This window comes from Lonchura striata, chromosome 13, assembly GCF_050655825.1.
Source record: "Lonchura striata isolate lonStrDom1 chromosome 13, ASM5065582v1, whole genome shotgun sequence".
In the NCBI taxonomy this organism is placed as follows: domain Eukaryota; kingdom Metazoa; phylum Chordata; class Aves; order Passeriformes; family Estrildidae; genus Lonchura; species Lonchura striata.
In genome coordinates, this window is record NC_140715.1 from 17233489 (window position 1) to 17261481 (window position 27993).

Here is a 27993-nt window from a genome sequence, read left to right on the forward strand (position 1 = left end):
CGGGGATGGCAGCCAGCCCTGCCTGCGGCGGGGTCCCTGTCTGCCCTGCCCTGCCCTGCCCTGCCCTGCCTGCGGCGGGGTCCCTGCCTGCCCTGCCCTGCTTACATTTGCGTTCCCTGCCCGAAATGGGGTCACAGCGCTGCCCCAGCCGCCCCCCACTCCGACCCCCCTCCCCAGAATGAGAGACAGGCAGAGCCACGCGTGGGGTTACAAAGCCGAAACTGGAGGAAGGGTGCTGAGACCCCCTAAAATGCACCATTAATGCCCCTCCCCAGCAGTGACAGCGCCAAGTGCGTGGGAGGCAGGGCATGTCTGTCCCTCTGTCCCTTCAACCCACTGCTCTGTCATCTGGCTCTAGGGCACCGTGCAGCCAGGCTGTCCTTGTCCCAGCAAGGGCATCATGCTCATGGGGTGCCCTTGCCCCATCACGTCACAAGGCCAAGGTTAACTGGGGCAGGAGGGGGTGCAGAGGCTGCTGCACTGCCGTGGTTCATCACCATTCTCATGTAGCCACAGTGGGATTTCTTTTGATTGGAAAAAATAATAGGAGCCATTTATCTCCATGGCTTTATGGGTTCCCATCAGCTCTGCAGCCCAGCCAGGCTAGGGGGCTGGCACTGCCCACCCAGAGCCTGCCCTTTGGGTACACAATGACCTTCAACTTTTGCATCCCACAGTCCCTGTCTGAGGGCCAGAGGGTGCTGGGGGGCACAAAGTCACCCCCTGGGTGGGCAGAGCAGTTGCCAGGAGCCACACAGTGAGTACAGCAGTGCCAGGCTGCCCCTGGCCTATCTCATGCTGGGCAGCTGTCCCAGCTGGCAGCCGAGCTGGCAGTCCTGTCAATAATAATAATTAAAAATTAATACTAATCAAAAGGGAGAGGCAGATGGCAGCAGACATGCGGCAGGGCTGGAGGTGGGGGTGGGAGGCACAGCAGACAGAGGGGCCTGCAAGGACAGGGGTGGGGGAGCCAGGAGTGCTGTGGGGTCTAATGGGGATGGGAGGTGCAGGTCAAGGGACCCACGTGGCACAAGTGGGGTTGGGGATATGGGGCTGGGGTTGCTGCAGGGCACAGCAGGAATGGGGATGGACTGTGCTGCTGCAGAAATGGGGTCTCGTGTCCCCCATTCCATGCAGGGGTTGTGGGTCTGTGGTGCTGGGTGCCCATCTGGGTCACCTTGCCAGCAGCTGGTGTGCAGCCATGGCCAGGCACTGCCAGTCCAGCTTCTCCCTGAGCCACCAGCTCTGGCAACGAGGACAGATCCTGCCCCCGGCACACGTCTGGTGCAGGCACCCATGCTTGCACCCAGTGAGTGCTGCAGGGTTAAAATCCCCAGATATCTGGGGAAGGAGCTGCTGGCTCCGTGCAGGGCGCGTGGGCTGGGGAGGAACAGGCAGCGCTGGCTCACCGTGGGAGTGGGCAGACACGCTGCTGCCACTGCTGAGGCTGTGCCACGCCGTTCCCGCAGTGCCTGAGCCCACCCGCCTGCCCCATCACCCAGCCAGGGGACACGGGGGGACTCTGGACCTTGCAGGAGAGGTGAGGGCACACAGGAGACCTCCGTCCCTGGCCACCGACAGCATCCCCATGCATTCCTGCACTGGAGCTCCCCTTGCCCTCCCTGCCGGGCCCTGGAAGGGCACAAGCTGCGCCGACTCTCCCTTCAGAATCACCGTGGCATGCAAGGAGGGGTACCCAGGGTGAGGGGTACCTACAGTGCACAGTTCCCATGACAACCTCCCGGCAGAGACAGCAGCCGGTGCGGGAGATGCGGGCGGTGAGGGGCCTGTGGACCCGCCGGGCATGGGCTCCCACGCCTGGCAGGGCACAGTGGGGCACAGCAGAGGGGCTGCACCTCTGGTTCTTGCTCCCACGCTTGGGCTCCGCCTGCTCCATCCTGTTTCTTACAGCTTGGGACAGGCAAGGCATTGCTGGTGCTGGGCTGCTGCCGTCCAGCTTCAGCTGCACGGTGGGGAAGTGGTTAAATGCCTGCAGGGCCGTCCCCAGCGCCAGCAGCAGAAAAGGCAAAGACGGGGACAGTATCTCCTGCCCTGCGCCTCAGGGAGCCTGTACCTGAGGAGGGTCCTTTGCTGTCACTTCTCATCTGGGTGGATACCAGGCTCTGCAACACGGCTGAGCACTCTCCTTCCCCGCAGGGACGGGTTGGCACTTCTCGCTTGGCAGAGGCAGGCGGGGGGAGTGGGCGGGTGGGATGGGGACAGGGACAGGAGCTGTGCGGCCACAAACCTGCAGGCATGTCTGCAGCACGCGGCTGTGCAGACGGTGCCACCGCCCTTTTGGGGTGTGTTCTGCTTGTCCTGTATCCTGGCCTGGGTGCCCCCCAGATGGCTGGCACATGCCCACAGAGCCTTTACCTGCACGAGTCACCGTGTCCATCCTGTCCCCGAGACTCTGGTACTGCCCCTGCCCTCCCCGCCTCCCTCAGCTCCCGCAGTGGATGCCACCAGCTCCGGTGGACCACCCTGCACCTCCCTCAACACAGGCACATCCAAACATTAGCACCGCCACGTTCCTCCCGGCGTGGCACGGGGACCAGCCACTCACTCTCCCGGTTCACCGGGGAGCAGATGTCAGCCCCGAGGCTGCCGGGACACGGGGCACGTGGCAGTGCCGCCGGTGCCTGTCCTTTCCTTCCCGGCCCTGTGCAGCCCGGAGTGGCCTCGCAAGAGGCTGCTGATGCTGCACCCACAGCCACCCCCTCGCGGGGCCGGGCGCTGCCAGGCTCCGTGCGTGCCCCAGCTCCACAGCTCCGGCTGGGAGGGCTGGAGTTTCCCGGGCGGTCGATGTGCCCATCGATCCCGCACAGCTCTGCCGGCTGCTCTCCCACCGCCCTGCTAATTAATTGGCTGCTGCTGCTGCAGCTGCTGCTGTGAGAGTGCTGGGCACGGGGTGCTTGGGCTGCCAGCACCCTGCCCTGCCAGCACCCTGCCCTGCCAGCACCCTGCCTGCACCCTGCCCTGCCAGCACCCTGCCCTGCCAGCACACGGGTTTTGCCCCGCGCATGTCAAGGAGCCAGCACCCACTTCAGACCCACCCCAACCCACCTGTACCACAAAGTGGGGGCTCTGTGTCAGGCTGAGCATGGGACTGACTGGACCAGGGCAGCGTGAGGGGTACAAAGGATGGCTGGGGACAGCAAATGGCCACTTGCAGCCCACAAGCTGCCCGTGCCCAGAACAACCTCACACTGCCCACAGCTGTGCCCACCTCAGCCTGGTGTGGGGATAGGGACGCTGCCTTTGTGCCAGTCTGTAATGAGATTTCTGCTTGGCTGCCTGGATAGAAAATTCCAACCAGAGGATGCAAAAAGCCTCCCCAAGCCCCAGCAGCCTCCTGCCCTGCTCAGCCCAGAGCATACAGAAGTGCCCCTGCCCCAGCACCCGCAGTGCTCCTCAGGGGGCATCAACACCAGCTCCATCCAGGGGCACCCACTGCAATGCTTGGAGTGGGGCAGCCATGGGATATGCAGTCCAGGGGTTTCTCTACCTATTTATCCCACTGCCCCCTGTCCCAGCCCATGCTGGCACTGATGCTGGTACTGATGCAGCCTCCCTGTGCCCAGGCTGGGGGTGCCAGGCCCACCCTTGGGGACCCTAAGTTGCATGCCAGCACCGTGCCCACTCTCCTGTCGTTCTGGGTGCCAGCATCTGCATCCCACTGCTGAAAGATGTCGAGTCTCTGTAGTAAGGTCACCCTGGCACCCTGGTACTGTGTCTGCAGAACTTGTGTTTGCAGAGTGGCACCACGCTGTGCTTCTGGCCACCTCCTTTTCCCCCACAGCAGCAGCAAATCCAACCCCTCAAAAAAGTGGGGAGTGACTCTGTGGGTGCTCAGGGCTGCAAGGAACAGGCTGTGCCCAATGGGCTTTGCTGCACATCCTAAAGGAGCCCTTCCCACCCCCAGCACCGTGAGTCGTTAATCTACTCTTGCAAATGGCTAATTTTGAAAATCCTCTTATCAGAATTAGGTCCTCAACATCCATATTTATTTACTTTTCATTTTCATAATCTTTCTGCTCCTTGTGTGGCTGGGGTTGTTCTCACTGGCTCCATTTCTTAGCATCCCCTTGCAAGATGACACCCGGGATGTCCCACACTGTGCCACGTTATCCCAAGCCAAGCTGTCCCATGCCATGCTGTGCTGTGCCATGCTGTCTCCTGTCTGTTATAGAGCACAAGGTGTTCCTCACACCTTTGGCTCTGCCAGTGCCACCATCAGCACCAGTCCCCACCCCGCTGGAGCACCCTCTTGTCCCTGCCTGGCGCCAGGGCAGCCACATCCTGCCCGGGGCCCTGCATTATGCATTGTTTATCCGGCAGCACCTTCCCTGTTTGTAACTCAATTAAGCAGGCGCGGTTTTGCTAATACAATGGTGTTTAATATTCGGCTTCCTTAAATACCACAAATGGATAGGGAGGCAGTGCACGGGCGATCCATTATACATGAGCTCAAATATCTACTTAAATATTTGATGGGAGTTTAGAAAATCTCAGGGCTGGCCTTGCCCGTGGCTGCCAGGGCTGGGCAGGAGGTCGGGCACGGCACAGGCAGGGGTTTGCCAGGTCTGTGGTGGTGGGAGCTGCCTCACCCCAGCTGGCTCAGATGAAAGTGGCACCTCAGGCATGTGGTGAGAGGTGAGCAGTGCCAGGGAGGTGACATCCCTAGGGAGCTGGCAGCTACAGCCCACAGAGCCTGGGTGTACCACTGCTCCCCAGGTGATGCCCTCCCCCCACCTCCACCTTAATCCAATCTTTTTCAGAAGAAAGCCCTGACACAATGGCTGTAGCACGTGGCTGAGCCATGACCGCGGAACACTGGAGAGGAGAATTAATTTTTAATTCCACCTTAATTACTCTGAGTAATAATCCATTTATGGCCCCCAGTGGGACCGGTGTCTCTGGCATCCCTCTGGGGCTTGTGGGGCACCCAGATGCTGAGAATGTGGGGTTGGAAGCACTGGGCCAGCCAGGCACTGCAATCTTCTCCTCAAAGAATCTGACTCCTGTGACTCCCCATGTGCTGCAGCCACCACCACCCTGGCAGGTGGTCAGGGGTCCCAGATACCCCCACGGGCATGAGCCAGGCAGACACTGACCCTTGGCAGCAGGACTCAGGGCTCTGGCAGCTGTAGAGCGGGATCTGGCTCATCCATCCCCTCAGTTTCTCCTCAGCAAGAAGGAAAGCAAGCGGAATTAAAAGTGATCTCCTCAATCTGTATTAATTAGAGTTTATTCATTCGTCAGTGCACCCTGCCACTTCTCCATTGATGACCCAGCCATGCTGGCCCGCAGCGCAGGAGGGACATGCAGGGTGACACCACACAGCCATGGCGTGGCCCCTCTGTGCACTGAGCAGCACCAGCACACGGTGAGGGGAGCTGAGAGAAGCTGAGGCTGGACTGGGCACCCCCAGCCGGGCACTGGGACAGGGAGGATGGGTGCCCAGGGGGTGGGGTGTTGTTGCTGGCATTGCCGGCACGGTGCCAGGAGCAGGAGCTGGAATCCATCCCAAGAGAGAGGTGCCAGGAGCAGATGGAGCTGGCATTGCACGTGGGACCCCCAGCGTGCTGCCCCAGGGCAGCACCGTGCTGGGTGCCCACCTCAGGTGCCATCTGCACAGGGTACCCCCACCTCGCCCTGTCCTGCTGCTTGCCTGGAGGGGATTTGGCCACAGTGGGAGCCCGAGCTGGGGGTCCCAGCACTGCGGGGGAGCTCGCCCCGGTTCCCATGGCAGCCCCCCGGAGCTCATGTGCAGAGCGGTGACTTCAGCAGGAGCAGATGGAGCCGCAAGGAGTAAAAACATCCTGTTTCCATGCAAATGCCATCAGTAATAACGAGCCAGCCTGAAGGAGGGCTGTTATTGCTGCTGTGCCAGAGCTCTGCTTACAGGGGCTGGGGCTCTCCTCTGCCGCTGGCCCCCACCATTGTCCAGGCAGATGTCCCAGGGCTCGTGGATCTGCTTGGGGCAGCATGGTGGGATGAAAATGGGCACCCACGGGTGTCACCCCACAGTCGCCAGCCTACATGGCTGGTCCAGGACTGCACTGGCACAGGATGTCCCGGGAGGTTTGTGATGGTGGGAGATGGCTCTGGCCTCGTCCCAGAGAGGTGCTGGCAGTGGGTTCCACTCTGCCTGGCACTGCCAGCACTGCCAGCTCTCCCGGGTGGCACCGGCTGTGTTGTGGCCTCCCTCCACCCCTTGGGTGGAGGGAGGCCACAACACAGCCGGTGCCACCCGGGAGAGCTGCGCTGGCTTCACACACGCTTCAGCTCTTGGAGGCATCAGAGCAGTTGTTAATTGTTCCTGATGCCGCTAATGAAATTATTGCTGCACAACGCTGGGAGCTACTGCCCGGCCCCTGCTGCTGGGGACAGGGTTGCTTGGCATGGCAGCCGCAGGCTTTGGCTGCCACAGGGTTTGGGGAGCACCCGGGGCACCCCGGTACAGCTCAGCCCCCTTTGACCTTTGTCCCTTGCCCACACTGCAACATCCTGCTGGTGACAGCAACGCTGCTTGTGGGCACCTTGGCAGGGTGCAGGGAGGGGACAGAGAGGGAAGGGGCCACATCCTGCAGCTGCGTCCTCTGAGAGAGGCCAGTGTGGCTGAGCACGGGGTGCCTTTAGGCCAGACCGCCATGTGTGGCGGTAAGGTGGGGGTCCCACAGGTGACCCACGCTGCCGCAAAGATTGCTGTCTCTCTTCTGTGACATTTCCCGTGGGGTGCCAGGCTGGGCTGGGGAGCATCCCTGGGCATCACCTGGTGGTGCAGCAGGGGCTTGGGGCAGAGTGCGGTGTGGAGGGGAGATGAAGCGTGTAGCAGGTCTGAGCTGCCAGGGGGTGTCCCGGGGGCTGCAGAGCCCGCGGGCGTCCCGGAGAGGGGAGTACCGCCGTGCCGGGGGATGCGCCGTGCCCGGGGGGGATGCAAGCCGGGGGAGCCGCGCTGCTCCGCGCTCGGGCGCGGTGCGGACCCGCCGTGCCCGCTCGGGTGTGTGCAGAGGCGGGGGGAGCGGTGCCGGCGTTGCGGGCGGGGGGCGGCGGCGGGGGCGCGCCCAGCTGTTGCGCCGTCCCTTCCGCGGGCGGGTCCGCGCTCCCGCCCCGCATTGGCGGCGCCCGGGCGGAGCGGAGCGGCGCGGCGGCGGGCGGCAGCCGCGGCGGGGCCGGTGGCGGTGGCGGGGGCGCCATGGCCCGCTGAGGGCGGCGCGGAGCGCGGCCCGCCCTGCTCCCTCGCCCCGCAGCGCTCCGCGGGGCGCGCCATGGGTGCGCGGCCGCCCCGCCGCCGGGCCCCCCCCGCCGCCGCCGCCGCCGCTGCCGCCGCCGCGCCGGGGCCGCTCGGTGCCCTGCTCGCCGCTGCCCTGCTCGCCGCCGCCGGTGAGTCACCGCCGCCTCCCGCGGGCGGGCACCGCGCACCGGGCGGGAGGGGGGCCCGGCGGCGCGGCGGGGACCCGGCACCGAGACTGGGCGCCGGGCAAGGTCACCCGGGGAGCGGCGGCGGGTGGGCGTCCTGTGGGACGCCGGTGCCCTCACGGGGACGGCGGCCGCTCGTTCGCCGTGCGGGATGCCCGAGGGCTGTGGGAGGCTCGGGTGCTGGTGGGGAACGGGGATGTGTCCCCCGCCCCACGGCGGGCGCTGCCGCCCCCCGCCCCTTGCCCGAGCGTGGCCGCACACGCGTGTCCCGCCGGCACTGCCCCGGACGCTGCCCGCACTGGGGGGGGCTGGCGCTCCCCGCCACGGCTCCGCTCCCCCGGGCCCTGCCAGCGCCGGGCAGCGGTGTCCGCAGCGCACCTGCCCCACGCGTGGCGTCCCTGCCCAGCGCACAGCATCCCTGCCGCTGGCACAGTGCTCCTGCCGCTGCCGTCACTTGGCCGGGACACGGGGGACCGCGGTGACGGGATAGCCCGGAGGGTGCTGTCACGCCGCGGGGGTGCGCGTGGGTGGTCGTGACGCGGGCAGTATGCGGGACTCTATCGGTGGTGCTGCAGACGCGGACGGTCCGGAGCACGGCTGCCCCCGGCAATTTCCCCCAGGACAGGACCCGGCAGGAGCGGGAGCGGCCGGGTGGATCCCCGGGGCTTGGTCGCTCCGGCGGCCGGTCCGTGGGGTCGGCGGCCGGGAGTACGGTGGGTGCCCGGGGCTGGCGGCCGCTGGCAGGTGTCACGGCAGACGGGAAGTGGCGGCTGCAGACAAAGGACCAGGCTGGGGGCGGGGAGCTGCGCGAGGCTGGACGTGAGCTCTGCGGGGGGCTCGTGGAGGGGACGGGGTCCAGAGGGTCCCGGCCCCCTGACCCTCCACCCGCCAGCAAAAATGTCCCCTAGCGTGGGTTGGGTGTGTTGGTGGGCACGGCAGACACCCAGAGGGGCTGAAGCCCCAGTGCTGCCCGAAACCGTCTGGGCATCCCCAGGGACCCGGCGTTCCCAGCATGGCCCCGTCTGCAGGAGAACGCTGCAGAGACGGCGCGGTGGGTGGGCACCCCTTGGGTGCAGGAGACCCTCTATGGAGGGTGCTGTGGCACCCAGCTGGGCATGGACCACGGCTGTCCCTATGGCACGCGTGGGAACTGTGAGGATGGATGGAGATGGGGGGCAAAAGGGCAGGGGGTGCACCAGAGTACCTCATGCCAGCCCTGTGACTGGAGGTGTGAGGAGCCCGGAGGTGCCAGCACCGGCTCGGGCAGTGTGGTGTGGTGCCAGTCCCCATCGCTGGCTTGGCAAACAGCTCACAGCCAGTCACCTGCACAGCCACTGCTGGGCACAAACGGGGCAGGCTGGGCCTCTGCTCCAGCCTGGCAAGGCATGGCACAGCATGGCATAGCATGGCACAGCGTGGCATTGCAGGGTTTCTCTCACCAGGGTCGTCAGGCCACGGGTTGGGGACAGTGAACCCAGGTGTTCAGGCAAAGGGCCCCTGCCTGCTGGTGGAGCAGCACCCCCGCTGCCCACCCGCTGGTGCCCGCAGGGAAGGGCGAGAACAGCAGTGAGGAGTGGGGGCCACCCATGGCCAGCAGCGAGGGGCAAGTCCCCAAGGTGGGGGGCTGCCCTGCTGGGCTGCTGCACCGGCAGGTGGGCAGGGACAGAGGGGCAGGGTCCTTCCCAAGAGCTGCCCCTGGCCAGTTGTGCCGTGGGCCATTCCCCGTGGCATGGTTGTAGCCAGTGCCAGGCCCTAGCTCATCTCCTGCCCCAGCCCCACAGCGGCTCCTGCTCCAGCTCCTCTGGTCGGGGCCAGGGACTCTGCTCTAACCCCACACGAGCCGTGTTGTGCTGCTGAACTCCCCTGGGCTGCCAGGGACCCCCGGGCTCCAGCAGACAGCCCCCAGCCACCGCACTCCATAGCCTGATGCCCCACAGCCTGGCACCCCTGGTCGTTGCATCATACATGATCCTACAACCTGTGCCTGGCTGGGCACTGGGGGCTCCGTGGGGCAGGCAGGAGTGCGGGGTGGCGGGCACCGGGGAGCTGCCGGGCACCGGGGAGCTGCCGGGCACCGGGGAGCTGCCGTGCCGGCTGTCAGCACGAGCACGCGGCAGACGCAGCCTGCCCAGGGCTGTTTGTTCTGGCTCGGTGCCACGCGGGGCTGGCACTACATCAAACCGTGCAGAGCCTGGCAGGTGCTTGCGGGAGGGAACCGGGATGCTGACGGTGCCACCAGGGGCTGGGCACCCCCGGAGCCACCGCAGGCACCTCATAGCCTGGCCCACCGGGGTGGCCAGCAGCACACGAGACCAGCCTGTTACTGATGCCCGGTGCCCAGGGGATGCTGGCATGGGGACTGAGTGCTGTGCATGTCCCACTGTCCCCCCTTCCCTGTGCCCAGGGGTGCACCCTCCGTGCCAGCACTGCTCTGTCTGTCAGCACAATCGCTGGTCCATGTATTGCGTGTCTGCCCACGGGAAGGCTGAGGTGGGCTGGCTCCAGACTGGGCACACTGGGACCCTGTCCTCATCCAGCCAGTCCCAGTTGCCCAGTACCCCTCGGCTCTGCCGTCTGCTGCTCTTTGGGTGCTGCTTCAGGGGGTGTCAGGCAGGTTCCCCATGGGCCCCAGACCCTGCTCTGCTGGACCTCCTGCAGGATGGGGTTCTCAGGCCCCAGGTCCCTCAGCCCTTGCTGCCGGATGGTTGTGAGGTGCCAGGGCTGCTGTCACCGCTGGGTGACACCCGTGGGTGAGAGGGGAGAGACTGTGGGGCTGGACACTGGCACCTGGGAGTGTTGTCCCTGCCCATCCCGATGGGATGCAGGACTGAGGTGACCTTGACGCTCCTCCCGGTGGGGCCAGGGCTTGGCCAGAGTTTTTCCTTTTCTCAATTAGGAGAAATTAAAGGAGAGTCAATTAAAGGAGAGTCAGGAAACCCATTCGGTTTCCCGGGATCAAGATCCCAGCGACAGTTCCCACACATTGCACCGGGTCAGTCTTGTGTCCTCCACCATCCCAGTGCTAGACTGGGCTGGGGGACCCCCTCATCCTCCACTGAGCACGGGACCCCTTCCCCATGCCGTGCTGCTGACAGGGGCTGGTAGATCTTGGCACGAGTCCTGCTGGCACAGGGGGCCTGGGGGCTACAGAGCTCTTCAGCTACCCAGAGCTGGTCGGGAACGGGTCCCCTCTCCTGCTCTGTGTGTGTGCCTGGGAAAGAATGCCCAGCACTGGATGGCAGGGCTGGCAGCCTTCAAACAGGCAGAGATGATCCCTGGGTGGGGGGCTGCCACCTCCGGCTGCCTTTGGTGGCACTGGCACCATTGTCCTCAGACCCCGGGCATGGTGCAGCGGGGGTCATGTGCGGGCACAGCCAGGGCGTGCAGCCCTGGGCGGGCGCTGGGAGCCCTGCCCGCCCTGGCACATGCTAATTGCATGTAATGGGGAGAGCAGTATCAGCTCAAATCCGTAATTAGGCAGCTCCATTGTCATGCAAACCCGCCTAATTCATTCACAAGCAGCACTCGCTTCATCAGCGCCCAGACGCTGCCAGGCACTCACCGGGAGACAGGCACCTCCACCCAGCCTCCCCCGTGGCACACGTGGGCCACACGCCTGAGGGACCCGGACAATGGCCAGCTCGTGGGGACACGCCAGAAAACTGGGGACACGGTCCAAGGTAGGGAGGGGGCACCCCCGGGGACACGGTGCCCATTGGAGCGTGGAGGCCGTGTTGGCATCTTGTGCCCACAGTCGCATCGTCCCCAGTGCTCAGCACACGCCAGGCTGGCCAGGAGCCGGGTCCTGCTGCCCAGCGTTGGCATCCGACCCTGCTGGCTCTCTGCCCAGCCGGGGCTGGCGCTGGCACCCGCCTGGCGTTACTGTGGCACTGTGTGGGGTGGAGGGGTGGGCGCAAGGGAAGTGTTTGCCGATGTCCTGATGCCCCAGGTGAGGGTCAGAGCAGCTGGGCAGAGCTGTGGCCCATGGCTCGGGGGGTCTCCCAGAGACAGCACCAGCTGATCGCGCCTCAGAGCCAGCCTCTCTCAGCAGCATGGTCCCAGCTCAAAGCCTCAGACGAGCTTTTTGATTGTGGCGACTTGTGCCAGTTCCCTTCTCTGCACCCTGCAGAGAGCAAAGTGCCAGCGACGGGGACCCCTGCGTGCAGGGTTGGCACCCCCAGGCTCCCCTGGGAACACAGGGGCACCCTCTGCCCTCCCCTGATGCCCACCCTTCCCTCGTTAAGGCCAGAGCAATCAGCAGCAATTATGGCTTTAATTACCTGATGCTGGGGTGCAGAGTACCAGCAAAGTGTGAGGAAATCTTTCATGTTAATGGTGTGCCAGGCCTGGCACGGACACGATGGATGGGGCACCAGCTGGGAGCAAATCTGCCGGCTGCAAAGCCCACGGGGATCGGGGAGAGCCACCGAGGGGCACAGTGGTGGAGGCAGGTGCTGGCATTGAGGTCCCCACGCTGCTGTGGGGACCCGCACAGTGGCAGCAGCAGTGAGGGGAGCATGGAGAGGGCGGGGGCAGAGGGAGGATGGGGTGGGATGCCCCATCGGGGGCGGCTGACGTGGTGGGCAGCAGCGTTTAGACAGATCCATGCCATTGTGGCACTGCCAGCAGCTACCTGCTCCCTCCCAGGGGCAGCTGTGCCGCGTGGGCACCCACGGGCCGTGCTGGGGCTGGCGCTGCCGCAGCCACCGGCGGGCAGCCTCTCCTCGCCAAGAGCACGCTGACCTTCTCAGTGTCTCCCCGCGGCAGGCACAGAGGCACCCACCAGGCTGCTCCCGGCACCACTGGGGACTTCGGCACTGTCACCCAGGCAGGATCAGCCCCTTGAGGACCAGAGGGACTATACTGGGGCACCCACCGGAGCCTGGTGTGTTCTATCAGTGTCCCCCCACCCCACCAGCCCCCAAAATGAGCAGTGCAGTGTCCTGTGGTCTCTCTTTGACCATAACATCAGCACACCTGGTGTTTCTGCTGCTGGGGAGCCCAGGTGCTCCTGTGAGAGGCTGTGTGACCACCTGGAGTGGCAGGAAACAGGGGGAGCTTTGGACATGGGGGGCAGGAGCAGCTGGGGGTCCCACAGTGCTGTGACGAAGGCAGGGGCGGGTTCCCAGAGCTCAGAGCGGGGTGTCCCCCTCCCCTCTGCACCCTGAGCTGGGTGTGGCAGACTTGTTCCCCAGCCCACCACCCTTCCCCTCCATCAAGCACCACTCGTTAGCCCACGTGTTGGGGGGATAATTGATATTAAAACCCTGCTTAATGCACCGACTTTACTGGCTCAGATTTATCGGCGCTGGAGCAAACCGCGCTCCCAGTCACTCCTTCGGCTGCAGGGAGCACGGCCGAGGCTGTGCCCTGCCAGGGTGAGGGAGGGGCGAGGGGTGTGTGGATCCCAGCGCCCCCCACCCCACCCCACCCCGGCGGCTTGTTCGCCGTCCCCGCCGAAGTTCCGCGGTTCCCTTTGCCAAGGTGACATAAGCATCTCTCCTGTTTCCATGGCAGCGCAGCGGCAGGTGAGCGCCGGGCGGGCGCGGGAGCCGGCACACGCCACGCGGGGGACCGCTGCCCACGGGGCGCCCACGCTGCGCCCGCACCCACGGGGGGGGGGACACCCACAGGACGCGGGGGACCCGCAGTGCGTGGGGGTGGCTGCAGAGTGCGGGGCACCGGTGGGGTGCAGGGCGCCTGTGCTGTGGGATGTGTCTGTGGTGTGGGAGATGCCCACGCTGTGAAGAATGGCTGCGGAGTGGAGGGCTCCACAGGACACGGGGGGCCCAAAGTGCGTGGAGTGGTTGAAGAGCGTGGGGTGCCCATAGAATCTGAGGTGCCCACAGAGCATGTGGCATCCACAGCGTATGAGATGCCAAGGTGTTTGGCATAACTGTGACGCGTGGGGTGGCCGTGGGCCATTAGGTGGTCAGAGGGTGCGTGGGGTGCTCGTAGAGCGTGCAGAGCCCACGGTGTGTAGGGTCGTCATGAAGGGGGTGCCTGTGGTGCATGGGGCACCCAGACCACAGTTCCCCTGCTCCCTCACAGGGCTCCAGGCTAGCTCCAGCCTCCTGGCTGTGCCCCATGGTTCCATCCATGCCCACACTACAGCACAGAGCCTCACCAGTGCCTGGCCCAGTGCTCAGCAGCAGGACAGCCAGGGCTGGCTCTGCCACTCACTGCACATCCCCAGCTCTGTTTGCTGTCCGTGCTCCCCCCGCTCTGCCCACAATGCACCCAGCACCCCGCTTGGGTGGGCAGCTGCGGGGGCTCCATACCCATCCTGCCTCCTCCATGCCTTGCTGCTGGTCCCAGGCTTCCTGCGCCCCTCCACTCAGCCGTGATGGATAGACACGCAGCTCGGCAATCGCTGTACTCATTTCACGTGTGATTAAAAAGCTGGTCCCGCAGCACAGTTCACCCGGCGCGTCTGCTACAGCCGCCCGGGCGGGAGGCAGCCGCGATGCTGTGCAGCAGCAAACATGGCATTTCATAAATAAATTGGGTTTATTTACCCAGAGCCCACATGCCAGCATGCGTAGTGCAGTGTGGGCACCCGGAGTGCCCGAGCAGCAGGCACAGCGGTGGGACCCGCGGGTGATGCGGCGAGCTGTGCCGCAGCCGGCGCGGGGACAGCCCCGCACCGGGGACCGCAGCGCCTGTCCGAGCCGTGACCCCCGGGCCGGCCCCAGGCTGCGGCTGGGGGGGGGGGGGGTCGTTAAACCAGTGAAATATGAGACGCCAGTATATCCCCGACAGGAGTTTTAATTAAATTAATTGCCAGTGACATTGTAAAAGTGCTGATGGGGTAATAACCGGCGCGTTATGGTCGCCGTTTATCTTCCCCGCGTAAATTAGCTGCCGCACCTTGCCCGTCCCGGGGGGCATCGCGGTGGGCTCCTCGGCACCCGCTGCCCGGCTCCGAGGGGCCCGAGCCAGCTGGGGGGAGCGGCAGGGCTTGGAGCCTCCCTGGGGGTTCAGGCAGGGCCCAAGGGACCCGCGTGTCGCTCGCGTTCCCGTCACGCAGGCGGCCGTGCCGGGCGGGAGCCAGCCGGGGTGGGCACAGGCAGTGGGGTCCCACGGGCACATGGGGAGTGGCTGGTGGTTGCCAAACGAAGGTACTTAATTACTGCGCATTCCATCCCATTTAATTGCTTATTAAATCCTAACCAGCCAATTAGCAGCAGCAATTACAGCTTCATTCAGTGACACAATCGCTATTTTATCGTTTGTTAATCAAATGCTTATTTAGGGCCCTGGTTTATTAACTCTTTCCACAGCAGACACTGATGGGTGGGGGCAGAAGAGACACCTGGCCTTGTCTGGGTTGGGGCATGTGGATACTGTGGGACTGTGCCATGTGTCATGTCCCCAGCACTACTGTCACCCTGGCTGTCTGTGTGTCCAGCACTGAGCCATCCTCACCACCCTGGGGACAGCCAGCCCCCACATGGGTATCAGTGACACAGGACAGGGCGCACTGCTGTGCTACCCTGCCGTGTCACCACGGCTTGTCCAGCATCCCTGTGCCACTCTGGGGTGCAGCAGGGCAGGATGTGGCCCCTGGTCAGTGCCTCTCAGTGTGCTGGAGAAGGGGGTGGCAGGCGCCCTGGAGGCGTGAGCAATGGCCCTTGTTGGTCACACTACATTTCCTTTTCATTAGTGCTAAGTGTGGACATGAGGGATCGGCAAGGGTTCAGCGGGCGCAGCCACTGTGTGGCTGCTTTCCCTGATGGATGGCAGGGTGGGAGAGGGCTGCTGCACTGCTGGTGGAAGGGACAGTGGGGAGGCACAGGGCCACTAGCATGGGGCTGTCTGGCGTGGGTGATGTCCCAGCCAGGGCACGTGGAGGTGGCCAAGCCCCATCTCCCCACAGGTGCTCAGCAAAGCGCGACCGTGGCCAACCCAGCATCTGGCGCATCCTCGGACCTGCTGCCACACTTCCAGCTGGAGCCGGAGGATGTCTACATTGTGAAGAACAAGGCAGTGAGCCTGGCCTGCCGTGCCACCCCTGCCACGCAGATCTACTTCAAGTGCAACGGCGAGTGGGTGCACCAAGGTGACCACGTCACGCAGCACAGCACCGACCGCAGCACTGGTGAGCGCCAGCAGGAGCGGCGGTGCCAGCCCCGCTCCTGGGAAGCCACGTGTGCCACTCTTGGCGGGGCTTGCCTGGGGCTGGGGCAGCAGGGACAGCTCCCGGCATACCAGTGTGACGTGCCACTGTCCGGTCCCAGGGCTGCCAGTGATGGAAGTGCGCATCGAGGTCACCCGTCAGCAAGTGGAGAAGATCTTTGGGCTGGAGGAGTACTGGTGCCAGTGCGTGGCCTGGAGCTCCTCCGGCACCACCAAGAGCCAAAAGGCTTTCGTGCGCATCGCCTGTGAGTGTCTGCAGGTGTCTGGACAGAGTGCGGGGCGCCGGCCCCAGCCCCCCATCTCACCCCTGTGCCTCCCCAGATCTGCGCAAGAACTTCGAGCAGGAGCCGACAGCCAGGGAGGTCTCCATTGAGCAGGGCATCGTGCTGCCCTGCCGCCCTCCCGAGGGCATCCCACCCGCCGAGGTGGGTCCCCGCAGCTGGGTAGGACAGGATGTGGCTGAGGATCCCCCTCACCCAGGGCGATGATGTGTGCAATCCCAGGCAGGCACCCAGTGACCTCCCTGTGCCCTACAGGTGGAGTGGCTGCGCAACGAGGAGCTGGTGGACCCGGAACTGGATGCCAACGTCTACGTGACGCCAGAGCACAGCCTGGTGCTGCGTCAGGCCCGCCTGGCCGACACCGCCAACTACACCTGCGTGGCTAAAAACATTGTGGCCCGTCGCCGCAGCGCCTCTGCTGCCATCATTGTCTACGGTATGGCCCCTCCACGCCAGTCCCCACCATGCTGCCCTGGTGTCACTCTCCCTGTCCTGTCCCAACCTGCGTCCCCTTAGCGGCAGGGTGCTGACAGGTCCCTCTCCACCCAGTGAACGGCGGCTGGTCGACGTGGACACAGTGGTCAGGCTGCAGCACCAGCTGTGGACGGGGCTGGCAGAAGCGGAGCCGGACGTGCACCAACCCCACACCCCTCAATGGGGGTGCTTTCTGTGAGGGCCAAAATGTGCAGAAAACCGCCTGCACCACCCTCTGCCCAGGTACCTGCCCTGCTCAGGGCACCGCCACTGCCCCGTCGTGCCGATGCTGCACTCCCCACTGCGCCCATTGCAGTCCCAGTCCCCACCAGATGTCTTGTCCTCCAATTCCCCTGTGTGTCCGTCTCTGCCGGCCCCGGGGCAGGGAAAAGGGGTGGCAGCAGGGCGCTGACCCCAGGCTGTGCCTGCAGTGGACGGCGCCTGGTCGGAGTGGAGCAAATGGTCGGAGTGCGGGGCCGAATGCACCCACTGGCGCAGCCGCGAGTGCTCGGAGCCAGCGCCACGCAACGGAGGCCGGGATTGCCACGGCCCCGAGCTGGACACCCGTAACTGCACCTCTGAGCTCTGCACCCACGGTGAGCACAGCGGGGTTGGCAGGGCTGTCCCCTGGGAGAGGGGACCGGGGAGAGACCATGTGTGCTGATGGCCTGCCCCACACAGCTGCCCCCGGCGCAGAGGACGTAGCACTGTACGTGGGGCTGGTGGCCGTGGCCGTGTGCCTGGTGCTGCTGCTGCTGGTGGGGGTGCTGGTGTACTGCCGCAAGAAGGGGGGTCTGGATGCTGATGTGGCCGATTCCTCCATCCTCACTGCCGGCTTCCAGCCCGTCAGCATCAAACCCAGCAAGGCTGGTGAGTGAGCGTTGCAGGGATAGTGCACCCACACTGGGACATGGTGTCCCTTGGACCTGCAGGTGGCCAAACCTGTCAGGGGATCTCTGGGCAGGGGCTGTCTGCTACAGGGCACCCCTGGGTGGGGTTCTGTGCACTGTGGGGTCCTTGGTCTTGAGCTGATTCTTTGCCTTATGGCATCCCTGACCTAGGGACAGGAACTCTGCATCTTAGAGTCCCTGACTGCGGGGTCAGTGCTCTGTGCCACATAGGGTCAGATCCCCAGGGTGGTGGCTGTGTCCTATGGGCTCCTCACTATGGGGCAGGGACTGTGTGCCCCATGCCCTGTCGAGCTGACTGTGCCCGTGTACCATTGCTGGGGACGCCCTGTTTCCGCCTTGCCCCGGCACCACAGTCGCTTGCTCTGTGCTGCAGACAACCCCAGCCTGCTCACCATCCAGCCAGACCTCAGCACCACCACCATGACCTACCAGGGCTCGCTCTGCCCACGCCAGGACGGCCCTGCCAAGCTCCAGCTGCCCAATGGGCACCTGCTGAGCCCGCTGGGTGCTGGACGGCACACGCTGCACCACAGCTCGCCCGCCGCCGAGGGTGCTGACTTCGTGGCCCGGCTCTCCACACAGAGCTACTTCCGCTCCCTGCCCCGCGGCACCAACAACATGGCCTATGGCACCTTCAACTTCTTGGGGGGGCGGCTCATGATCCCCAACACAGGTACAGCGGGGTGGGGATTCCAGAGCACTGCCCAGGCCAGGCAGGGTCCTCATGGGGCTCACCCCCTGCCTGCACCCCCATTCCCACCCAGGGATCAGCCTGCTCATCCCACCCGATGCTATCCCACGGGGGAAGATCTATGAGGTCTACCTGACCCTGCACAAGCAGGAGGAGGTGAGGTAGGTGCCGGGGCTGCTGGGGCACGGGGCTGTTGGAGGGGGTTCTGTCCTGACTCGGCTCCCCCATCGCTGCCCCAGGCTGCCCCTGGCTGGCTGCCAGACGCTGCTGAGCCCCATCGTCAGCTGTGGCCCCCCCGGGGTCCTGCTCACCCGCCCCGCCATCCTGGCCATGGGGCACTGCGTGGAAGCCAGTGCTGAGAACTGGAGCATCCGGCTGAAGAAGCAGTCGTGCGAGGGCACGTGGGAGGTGAGCAGGGGCGAGGGGTTGCAGGGATGGAGGAGGGACGGCCACGGCTGAGCTGCATCTCTGCCTGGGTGCCGTAGGACGTGCTGCAGCTGGGCGCTGAGCCGTGCACAGAGCTGTACTACTGCCAGCTGGAAGCGCAGGCTTGCTACGTGTTCACGGAGCAGCTGGGGCGCTTTGCCCTGGTCGGGGAGTCCCTCAGCATGGCGGCCTCCAAGCGCCTCAAGCTGGTCCTGTTCGCGCCAGCCGCCTGCCCCTCGCTGGAGTACAACATCCGTGTCTACTGCCTCAGTGACACCCAGGACGTCCTCAAGGTACCGGGGTCCCCAACCTGCCCATCCCGGCTTGGAGAGAGAGCTGTGCTCCTGGTGTGACTGCTGTTTGTGCTGGCAGGAGGTGATCCAGCTGGAGAAGCAGCTGGGAGGGCAGCTGATCGGAGCCCCCCGGGTGCTGCACTTCAAGGACAGCTACCACAACCTGCGCCTCTCCATCCATGATATGCCCAGCTCCCTCTGGAAGAGCAAGCTCCTCGCCAGCTACCAGGTGAGGAGGCTGGCCGGTGTGTGGGGATGGGGTTAGAGGTGGAGGGAGGTGTCCCTGCCACTCTGACACACCCAGCTCTGTCACCTCACTGCAGGAGATCCCCTTCTACCACATCTGGAGCGGGCTGCAGCCCTTCCTGCACTGCACCTTCACTCTGGAGCGCCTGAGCACCAGCACCTGTGAGCTGGCCTGCAAGATCTGGGTCTGGCAGGTGGAGGGAGATGGGCAGAGCTTCACTGTCAACTTCAACATTGCCAAGGTGAAGGCAGGACCAGGCCATTCCTGGGGGTGCCCATAGGATTGCCTCACATCCTTTTCTCTCCCTGCTTGTGCTCTCTCCCAGGACACAAGGTTTTCAGACTGGCTGGTCCCCGACGAGGTGGGCACCCCAGCTCTGGTGGGCCCCAGTGCCTTCAAGATCCCCTTCCTCATCCGCCAAAAGATCATCAGCAGCCTGGACCCGCCGGGCACACGGGGAGCCGACTGGAGGACACTGGCACAAAAGCTCAACCTTGATAGGTAATGCAGACTGAGGATAGTGCTGGGGATGGGGTGGTATGGTGGATGGGGGCAGGGGTTCAGGCCTCATCCTGCTCCTATGGATGGATGCTGGAATGCTGTGAGATCCCAGTAGAGGGCTGCTGAACAAGGTGAGGTTAGCACGGGGTTGATAATGGGATGTGGAGCTACCTCTGTGCCCTGACGTGGTCCCTCCGTCCCTTTCCAGCCATCTCAGCTTCTTCGCCTCGAAGGCCAGCCCCACAGCCATGATCCTCAACTTGTGGGAAGCACGGCACTTCCCCAATGGCAACCTCTCCCAGCTGGCTGCCGCCGTGGCCGAGGTCGGCAAGCAGGACGGTGCCCTCTTCTCCGAGGCTGAGTGCTGAGCATGGCGGGTCCCAGGGGACCACCACCGTGGGGCTAAGGGGGGCCCTGGCTGGCCCACCAAGCTTCTCCTGCCCCACAGCACACGAGGAGGGCTACCTGGCCCCCTTGGAAGGGCAGGATGCTCCTGCCCCATGGCAGTCAGGCCCCTCCAGCACTGTGGCAGCGGGACTCAGCCCAGCCCTGGGGGTCCCAGAGCCCCATGGTGGGGGACTGGGGGGGCACTGGGTGTGCGTCGTGCGTGCGGTGCCGTCGTGGTGTCTGCGTGTGGGGCCAGGCGGCCCCGGGCCCCGTGCCGTGTTGTGTAAAGCCCGTTTTTTTAATTCTGTATTAAGTGCATTCAAGTATTTACACTTGGCCTTATGTACATAGCGGTGCCGCGGGCGGGGGGTCTGCCGGACGTGAATGTAAATAAATTCTATATATATTGCTACGTGGGGCTGTGCCCGGCCATGCGCTGCCCCACGCCCCCCAGGGTACCCCCAGAAGATGGAGGTGCAGACCAAAGAGCTTTATTGGAGTGGTGGCTATTCCATGGCATTGGCAGCACGAGAGGCCACAGCTGCCACGAGCGCGGCCCCTTTCCCTGAGCCATCCTCTGACAGCAGGAAGGTCACATTGCACTTGGGTGCCAGGTCCTTCAGTGTCTTCTGGAGGTTGCTGGAGAAGCTAGGCAGGACAGAAAGGGAGGGTGAGGACTGACGCTCCGACCCTATGCACACCATGCCACCCACCACAGACCCCTTCATAGGGCAAGGATGCCCCATGGGTGCCTGCTGCCTCACTCACCAGGGGTGCAGCTTGTACAAGGTGCCATCCACCCCAACAGTGACAGACAGTTGGTCCAGGCCTCGGCTCTCCCGCATCTTCTCCACCACAGCAGCCAAGCCAGCAGCGCAGAGCTGGGCCGCGCGCAGGGACACGGTCTGGCACACCTCCCGCATCAGCGCGCTGTCCTCGAAGGTGGCATCGAGCTCCAGTTCGTTCAGGATGGCCCGTATCTGCCCCAGGGCCAGTCCATTGCTGCTCCGGACCAGTGCCACTGTTAGCAGCAGAGTTCCCAACCCCATCACTGTCCCCATCCCTTAAGCATCACCTTGTCTGTGCCATGTCAGTGTAACCTGGCTTCTCTCCCGGTGTTCTGATACCCCCACCCTGGATTCAGGGAGCCCATGGAAGCTCAACACTCACAGCTCAATGGTAGAGAGGAACTTGGTCTTGAAGATGTCCTTGGTCTGGAGTTTGGGGCAGGGTTTTCCTTGGAACAAGAGCTGTTTCTCTACCATTACCATCAGGATCTGACGCACGATCTCTCCCAGGTACATGCCGCTGATGAGCTTCTCAAACCTACCCAAGGCACAGCCTCAGCTAGGCACAGCCATCCGCTCCCAGCCCCCTCTGCCCCAGGGCCCTCACCCACCTCTGCTTGCCCGGGTTGATGGTGCTTTCGTCCACCACCTTGTCGAAGTGGGTGAAGAGATGGTCTAGGCAGCCATTGTCCCCAAAGGCCCCCCACTCCATGTTGATGCACATGCGGCCCTCGTCCCCCTCCACAGTGCCCACGTTCCTCATCTCCTCCATGTAACAGGCATTGGTCCCTGTCCCTGCAGGCCCCATGCTGGTGTCACCCCATCACACTTCTGGCAGAGGCACGTGGCCATGCCATGTGGGGCAGAGGGGTGGTGAGGAAATGGGGGATCTCCTGGATGCAGAGGTGCACCTCACCCACAATGAGGCCGATTTCACATCTGGGGTCATCATAACCACAGGCCATCATGGTTCCCACTGTGTCGTTGACCAGAGCCACCACCTGCATCCCTAAGTGCTGCCAAATAGGAGATGAGGACACGTGGTCTAGTGGCACCCAGATAGTTCCTGGGGCTGATACTGCCTGGATGCAGGTCCCCCTACCTTGGACAGGGACAGGCCACCAAACATTCCCTACCCGTTTGCGCTGGGCAGCATCCCGCAGCAGCTGGACAATGTCCTCTCCCACGCAGCCTGAGGCGCTGAAGCCTTTGGTCCAGGTCAGCAGCAATGCCTGCAAGAGTGGCAGATCAGGGGCCAGGGCAGCACACATCCTGAGGTCCTTCCCACCGTCCTGGTGCTGGAGTCACCCCCTCACCTTATCCAGGCCCACTTGCTTGCAGGGGAAGGAGAAGGTGAAGCCGAGAGGCAGCATGTGTGTCACCAGCTTCTGCTTCATCTGGAAGTCTATGATGCAGTCCAGGATGTGGTCAAAGAGCTGTGGATAGTGGCCATTGTCAGCATGGTCTAGGTTGGGGCAATGCTGGGGGGGCCTTTCCCAGCCCCATCATGGCCATAGGGAGGCAATGCCCACACCCTCACCCCAGCCACTGGTCACAAGTCCTCAGCCTCACCTCCTCACCAGTGCCCTGCATGATGGCAGCTGGGATGACGTAGATCTCGCTGGCCATGCTGATGCCCTCCTCTGCCACACGAACCACCAGCACACGGAAATTGGTCCCACCCAAGTCCAGTGCCAGGAAGTCGCCTTGCTCTGCAGGGAGCCAGCGCAGTGCATTAGCAGGGCCACAGCCTGCTCAGCACCGCATTGCCAGTGTCCCTGTCCCTTACCAGTGCCATCAGGTGTGTGAGAAACATAAGTGGGCAGCATGCGGACAGAGGCAGTGGCATTGGTCTCCTTACACAGGCCGCGGTCCATCTCCTGCCTCATCAGTGCCTGCACTTTCTCCAGGTCATCACGGCTGAGCCGTAGCGGGGCCAGCACCTCGTCCACCGCACGGCGCTGGGCTGCCAGGCGCAAAGCCACTGCTGTCACCATGGCTGCCCCTCGCCCAGAGCCATCTCTCGAGGGCACGAGGATGGCCATGCACTCAGGGGACAGTAACCTTGACACATTCAGCAGGATCTCCTCAAACCTGCCGAGGATGAAGAGGATAGCATGGGCTAGGTGTGTGAGGCACCTCACTGGGGTAGCACCCCACTGGGAGCCCTGCGTTCCTCATCACCTGGGGTAGCCCGTGAACAATTCTCCTTCCACCCCCACGTTGACCATGAGCGCATCCAGTTCCCGGGTCTGGCACATGTAGCTGAGAATGGCAGACAGCCCAGTGGCGTGGAGTGAGGCAGCACGCACCATCACTGCCCGGCAGATCTGCTGCACCCGGCCGCAATCCCGCTCGCTTGGCTGCAGCCCCAGAACCTCCAGAATCCTCTTAACTTCAGTTATGCCGTCCTCATTGCTAGAAGGCAGATCACAGCCTTGCAGCAACCTGCAGGTTCACCAGCCCGCAGCCAGGAACACCCATCCATCACACCCCATCCTCCCACCCGCGGCAGCTCCTGGTCCTCAGACACTCACTTGACGATCTCCAGAACATGCTGCATTGTTAACACTCCCTTCTCCTTCAGGACAGCAGCATTGGTCCCAGTGAAGATAGCTTTCTCAGCAGTCAGGGCAATCAGTGCGTGCCTGACAATCTCCCCTATGTACAGGGTGCCCACCATCTTCTCAAACCTGCATGGGTTTGAGCCCACATGGGAGTTAGTCATGCCTCCCTAGCAGCACCCCTTGGCTCTTTAAGAGCACCCAGGAGCATTGCAGGGGAATGTGTGCTCCTGTTGGTGGAGCCTGACATGCTCAGGGATAGATGGGGAGCCTGTCCTTTCTGGGGGAGACGGAGCACCTCTTCTCCCCAGGGTTGGAAGATTCCTGATCCACAGATTGATCATAGGGTGTGAAGATGTCATTCAGGGTGCCGTCATCCCCAAACCAGCCCCACTCAGTGTTGACACACATCCGCCCGCTGGTCTCCTTTGCTGTTTCCACCAGGTACGCCTCGGCCATGAAGCAACAGTTGGAGCCCTTGTCTGCAGGAGTGATGGGGCTGAGCACCAGCACGGCCCCCCAGACCCACCACCATGGCACACGCGGTGCCCACGTCTCACCTGCAACTATGGCGACCTCACAGGCTCTCCCCTCTATGCTGCAGGTCATCATGGTGCCCACAGTGTCATTAATCAGGGCAACAACTTGCACACGGTAGGGCTGTCCAGGAGTAGATTGAGAGGATTTCCTGCCCCTCCATGAGGACAGCCAAGCACCACCGGTCTCATTGGCCTCCTCCTCACCCTGCTTTTTCTGGTTCATCTGCTTATCAATGGCTGCCTGCAGCAGCTGCACCACGTCCTTCCCCACCACGCCACTGCAGCTGAAGCCCTTGGACCAGAAAAGGAGTTCTGCCTGTGGAGAGCATGCGGCAGAGCCATTGACTTCTGGTGCACCACCACCTCTGCCCACTGCTGCTGTGCTGTGCTGTGGTCACAGCCTGGGACAGGGCTCTCCCCCCCACCTTGTCCAGCTGTGTCTGCCGGCAGCTGAAGGGAAACACAAAGCCCAAGGGGAGGTACAGCTCAGAGCCGTTGGTGTCAGAGCTGTTGGTGTCAGAGCTGATGGTCTCGGCCAGAAAATGGGACACGCATTGTGCAATGAAGTCAAAGAGCTGCAAAGTCATGACTGAGGGTAAGGGCTGCTTGCCTTGCTCAGTACCCAGGCTGTGGAAGGCAGCCTTGACCTCCAACACCAGCCCGGAGCCCTGCTGAGCCTCCGTGATGCTGGGCAGCCCAGCACCAGCCACCCTTTGCCATGGCCTCCTCATACCGCTTCCCCCTCGCCCTGCATGATGCCCTCTGGCATGTCAAAGATCTTGTACATCATTTGGGGGCTCATGTTTCCATCTCCGTAGAGGGTCACCAGCAGGGTCCGAACCTGGTTCTGGCACAGCTCCACCACCAGAAAGTTGCCCTTCTCTATGGGGGAACAGAGGCAGTGTCAGGCAGAGATTTTCCCTGTGGCAGATCTCCCAAAATCTGCTCCTTGCCCTGTCCCAGGGACAGTCACTCATGGGGGAAACTCCTGAGAGCCTGAAACTCTCAGAAGGGCCAAGGGAACAAGGTTCTGGCTACTGCCCCTGCACTGGGTAGTGGCAGAGGAGAAGCTTATGGACCCCATAACTAATCTAAGAGGGTTTACCCCTCCCAGCACCCCCAGGGTAAACTCCAGGGAGATGTGCATGGCTGCCAATAGCAGAACAGCTCATCCTCAGGCTGGGCTGCCTCACCAGTGCCATTGGGAGTGGAGCAGATGTAGGTGGGCAGCATCCGCACTTTGGCCTGTGCGTGTGACTGGCGGCTCAGCCCCTTGCACATGTCCTGCATCATGTGGCCCTTCATAACATGCAGCCTCTCCAGTGGGATGACGAGTGAATGCAGGGCTCGTTGTATCTGGGGATGGTGCATTAGGACAGAGATGCAGAGGCTAAGGGCAGGGAATGACTGGATCAGGGATGGGCCTTACCGGTGTGGTTGTGGAGCTATCATGGAGCTGGTTCTGAGTGTTTCCTAAGAACCTGCATGGAGGGAGGTGGCATGTCACCCACTGAGCTCTGGCCTGCAGGACAGGAGAAATGCCTGCCTTTGTCCAGGCACACAGTGGGGCTGGGGGGGCCTGTAGCCAGCTCTGCTCCCACCTGCTGTCTACCTCCATGCTCCATGAGGGGTCCATACTTTCATCCTTGTGCACTAGCTTCACACTGCCTCTGCGGTCGTGGAGGAGGCAGGTCTGCCCCATCACGGTCATAGGGCCGAGCATGGGGGCGGTGGTAGAAGAGGGTCCCTGCAATCTGCAAGAGGCCAGAGGCTGATATCTCCCCCCTGCAGCAGCCTGAGGGATCTGGGGAAGCTGCGCCGCCCCATCCCCGGCCCCGCAGCGGGCTCCGCGGGGCAGGAGCCGCTCACCGGCCCACGTACCGGCTGTCCTGCTCCTGCGCGCCCAGACTCCGCCTTTGGCCCGCTCTGACCGCCGCGCCGAACCGGCCGTCCTGGGACCCGGGCCGGCTGCTGCGGCTGTCCATGGCGGCGGGGCAGGGGCCGGTGTGTGGGGCCAGTGGTGTGTGGGGCCGGTGTATGGGGCCGGTGGCCGGGCCCGGTGGTGTGCGGGCCCGTAGTGCGGGCCCGGTGTGGGCCTGTGTGCGGGCCCGGTGGTGTAGGCCCGGTGTGGGGCCGGTGTATGGGGCCGGTGTGCGGGCCCGGTGTTGTGGGCCGGTGGTGCGGGCCGGTGGTGCGGGCCCGGTGTATGGGGCCGGTGTGGGCCCGGTGGTGCGGGCCGGTGTGCGGGCCGGTGGTGCGGGCCGGTGGTGCGGCCCCGGTGTATGGGGCCGGTGTGGGCCCGGTGGTGCGGGCCGGTGGTGCGGGCCCGGTGGTGCGGGCCGGTGGTGCGGGCCGGTGTGCGGGCCCGGTGTATGGGGCCGGTGTGGGCCCGGTGTGCGGGCCGGTGTATGGGGCCGGTGGTACGGGCCGGTGTGCGGGCCCGGTGTATGGGGCCGGTGTGGGCCTGTGTGCGGGCCCGGTGTTGTGGGCCGGTGGTGCGGGCCGGTGGTGCGGGCCCGGTGTATGGGGCCGGTGTGGGCCCGGTGGTGCGGGCCGGTGTTGTGGGCCGGTGTGCGGGCCCGGTGTATGGGGCCGGTGTGGGCCCGGTGGTGCGGGCCGGTGTCCGGGGCCGCTCTGCGGGGCCGTTGCCGCCGCCGTCCCCCTGGCAACAGCCGCGCCCCGCGCCGCCATTGGTCGGCGCGCCGCGAGCCGGCCCCGGCGCGGCCAATGAGCGGCGGCGCTGCGGGCCCCGCCCGCGGGAGGGGCCGCTCCGCGCTCCCGGCCGGGCGGCAGCGCGGCCCCAAGCCCGGCGTTTAACGAGCCCGCACCGGCTCGTCCCGTTAATTAGACACGGGTCGCCCTCCCTCGTTCCCCGTGAGGATGCTCTCGCAGAGCGGATCCCTCCAAGGCTCGGTACGAGGCAGGCAAAGCCCCGCTGGCCCGGGGAGCGGGCGTACGGCCAAGCCGCCTAGGGACGGGGAAAGCCACCAAGGACACGGGGACACCGCGGCCGTGGCTCCTCCGGTCCTTGCATCCGCTGACTGCGGCTGTCAGCTGGCACCAAGGTGCCCTCTGCCAGTCCCGGCTGGGAATGTTAGTGCTGTGCTGCTGCAGCCCTCTGCCCCGAGCCCCGGCACCAACGCCAGCTCCAGGAGAGGTCGGGGAAGCGTGGTTTGGGACCCGCCGTCTGCTGCTCCTCCTCTCCTCCCACAAGTGCCCTCCCCTTCCCCAGAGAAAGCCAGCACAGCTCTGCCGTGGTGCTGCAGTTTCATAAAAACATACATAAATATATTTCCATTTCTGTAAGAGAGAGCAAAGCTGCACAGGCACCTATAAAACACACAGTCACTTCTCCACCCAGCGCTCCCAGAACAGATAGTATAAAACATATAAAAGGGGAGCAGGAGACAAAGGCTGCAGGTGAAGCAGGGGTACAGTGCCAAGAAGACCCTCGCTGGGACACAGGGAGCTGCCGGGGGTCCCTGCAGCATTGCCACCCTCAGAATTTGTGCCTTCTCCGGCGGCAGCCTTTGGGCCGTTGCTGGCTGCCTCCATGGAGAGCCATGGGCAGCTCTGAGTCCACCACACCATCCATGGCTTCCAAGGAGATGCCGGGTTTCGCAGGGGAGACATGGGAAGGACGGTGCTGAAGGGAGATGGGGCTGTCTGCTGACGGCTCCCCATCAGCAGCTGAGAGTGTGGGAGAGGACTGTTGGTCTCCTAATCCAGTGAGGGGAGTCTCTGCGTCAGCACCTGCAACAAAAGCACACGTCAGCCCTCCTGTGTGAGCCACGGGTGCTGCCAAGAGCACCTCTCCCCCCTCTTCTCCTCCTGCCCTTGGATCCATAGAGGGAAGCGCTGGTGCACAGACAGGGATAGGAGAAACCTCCCACGTACCCCAGGAAGTTGGACATGTTTTGGTGCAATGGTTCAGAGTACACCCCTATTCCTGCAAGGGCTGTGCGCCCTGGTGTGGGTCCAGTGGGCACAAATCCAGTGGGTACTGGCAGGAATGTGTGCTGGGGAATGCTGACAGCCAACTAAGGCCACAGCCTCCTGCTCTGCTCAGAAAGAACAGACCCGTCCAAGGGGAATTTACTCTCCCAGAACAGCCCAGGCTGAGGCAGGACTAAAAGGGGAGAGCTGGGAAAGAGCTGCCCTGACCCGGCCAGGCTGGCACAGAAAGTTTTCCACCTTCAGACTTGCTCTCCGAGAGCTCCAGCATCCTGAGGAGTCCTCTCTTCTGCCTTCCAGTGTCCTGCCAAGGAGAAGAGAACCACCATCAGAGCACTGCCACAAGGGAACCCCTTAGCCAGGATGGCCTCGT

At 63.9% G+C, this 27993-nt stretch overlaps 3 protein-coding genes across 16 annotated transcripts in view; 1 reads left to right on the forward strand and 2 right to left on the reverse strand.

The window, feature by feature from the left end:
• The first annotated feature begins 7271 nt into the window (after window positions 1-7271).
• On the forward strand, window positions 7272-20187 carry UNC5A (unc-5 netrin receptor A). 3 transcript variants are annotated; one of them, XM_031506035.3, is made up of 16 exons: window positions 7272-7389; window positions 15305-15526; window positions 15666-15809; window positions 15886-15989; window positions 16101-16281; window positions 16395-16562; window positions 16751-16915; window positions 17001-17189; window positions 17604-17903; window positions 17995-18082; window positions 18161-18329; window positions 18407-18640; window positions 18720-18869; window positions 18964-19128; window positions 19213-19388; window positions 19597-20187. In XM_031506035.3, exons 1-16 carry the CDS (start codon window positions 7275-7277, stop codon window positions 19754-19756), a joined length of 2730 nt encoding a protein of 909 aa, XP_031361895.2. In that variant the 5' UTR covers window positions 7272-7274; the 3' UTR covers window positions 19757-20187. The 3 variants fall into 3 exon arrangements, with proteins under 3 accessions (XP_031361895.2, XP_021386367.2, XP_085447620.1); XM_085591494.1 differs by lacking the exon at window positions 7272-7389 and adding an exon at window positions 7870-8138; XM_021530692.3 differs by lacking the exons at window positions 7272-7389; window positions 16395-16562 and adding an exon at window positions 7860-8138.
• Window positions 20188-20281: 94 nt separating this feature from the next.
• HK3 (hexokinase 3) lies at window positions 20282-26320 on the reverse strand. Of its 4 annotated transcripts, XM_085591493.1 has the most exons (19): window positions 25548-26320; window positions 25268-25420; window positions 25096-25147; window positions 24860-25022; window positions 24400-24548; window positions 24092-24241; window positions 23688-23982; window positions 23426-23609; window positions 23101-23256; window positions 22748-22981; window positions 22353-22657; window positions 22136-22275; window positions 21880-21999; window positions 21700-21795; window positions 21480-21579; window positions 21175-21358; window positions 20946-21101; window positions 20544-20777; window positions 20282-20423 (listed from the first exon to the last, which is right to left on the reverse strand). In XM_085591493.1, exons 1-19 carry the CDS (start codon window positions 25649-25651, stop codon window positions 20282-20284), a joined length of 3117 nt encoding a protein of 1038 aa, XP_085447619.1. In that variant the 5' UTR covers window positions 25652-26320. The 4 variants fall into 4 exon arrangements, with proteins under 4 accessions (XP_085447619.1, XP_085447617.1, XP_085447616.1 ...); XM_085591491.1 differs by having other exon boundaries at window positions 25096-25420; XM_085591490.1 differs by having other exon boundaries at window positions 23426-23982; window positions 25096-25420.
• A 596-nt stretch (window positions 26321-26916) lies between these two features.
• UIMC1 (ubiquitin interaction motif containing 1) overlaps window positions 26917-27993 on the reverse strand; it is a 39842-nt gene continuing 38765 nt past the window's right edge. For all 9 annotated transcript variants that reach the window (XM_077786655.2, XM_021530687.3, XM_085591503.1 and 6 more), the window contains 2 exons: window positions 27861-27924; window positions 26917-27419 (listed from right to left, as the gene is read on the reverse strand). In XM_077786655.2, coding sequence (XP_077642781.2) covers window positions 27166-27419; window positions 27861-27924 — 318 coding nt within the window. In that variant the 3' untranslated portion in view covers window positions 26917-27165. The remainder of the gene's footprint in view (window positions 27420-27860; window positions 27925-27993) is intronic.

What these genes read in the sequence shown, in the direction of transcription:
- UNC5A (XM_085591494.1), top strand. Translation starts at nt 7,973, where the DNA reads ATGCGGGACTCTATCGGTGGTGCTGCAGACGCGGACGGTCCGGAGCAC. An exon ending in GCTCATGATCCCCAACACAG is followed by an intron (nt 17,904 to 17,994) that starts GTACAGCGGGGT and finishes ATTCCCACCCAG; the next exon opens with GGATCAGCCTGCTCATCCCA. An exon ending in CGTGCGAGGGCACGTGGGAG is followed by an intron (nt 18,330 to 18,406) that starts GTGAGCAGGGGC and finishes TGGGTGCCGTAG; the next exon opens with GACGTGCTGCAGCTGGGCGC.
- HK3 (XM_085591489.1), bottom strand. Translation starts at nt 25,651, where the DNA reads ATGGACAGCCGCAGCAGCCGGCCCGGGTCCCAGGACGGCCGGTTCGGC. An exon ending in CATGTTCTGGAGATCGTCAA is followed by an intron (nt 22,982 to 23,100) that starts GTGAGTGTCTGA and finishes TCTGCCTTCTAG; the next exon opens with CAATGAGGACGGCATAACTG. An exon ending in TCACACACCTGATGGCACTG is followed by an intron (nt 22,276 to 22,352) that starts GTAAGGGACAGG and finishes GGCTCCCTGCAG; the next exon opens with AGCAAGGCGACTTCCTGGCA.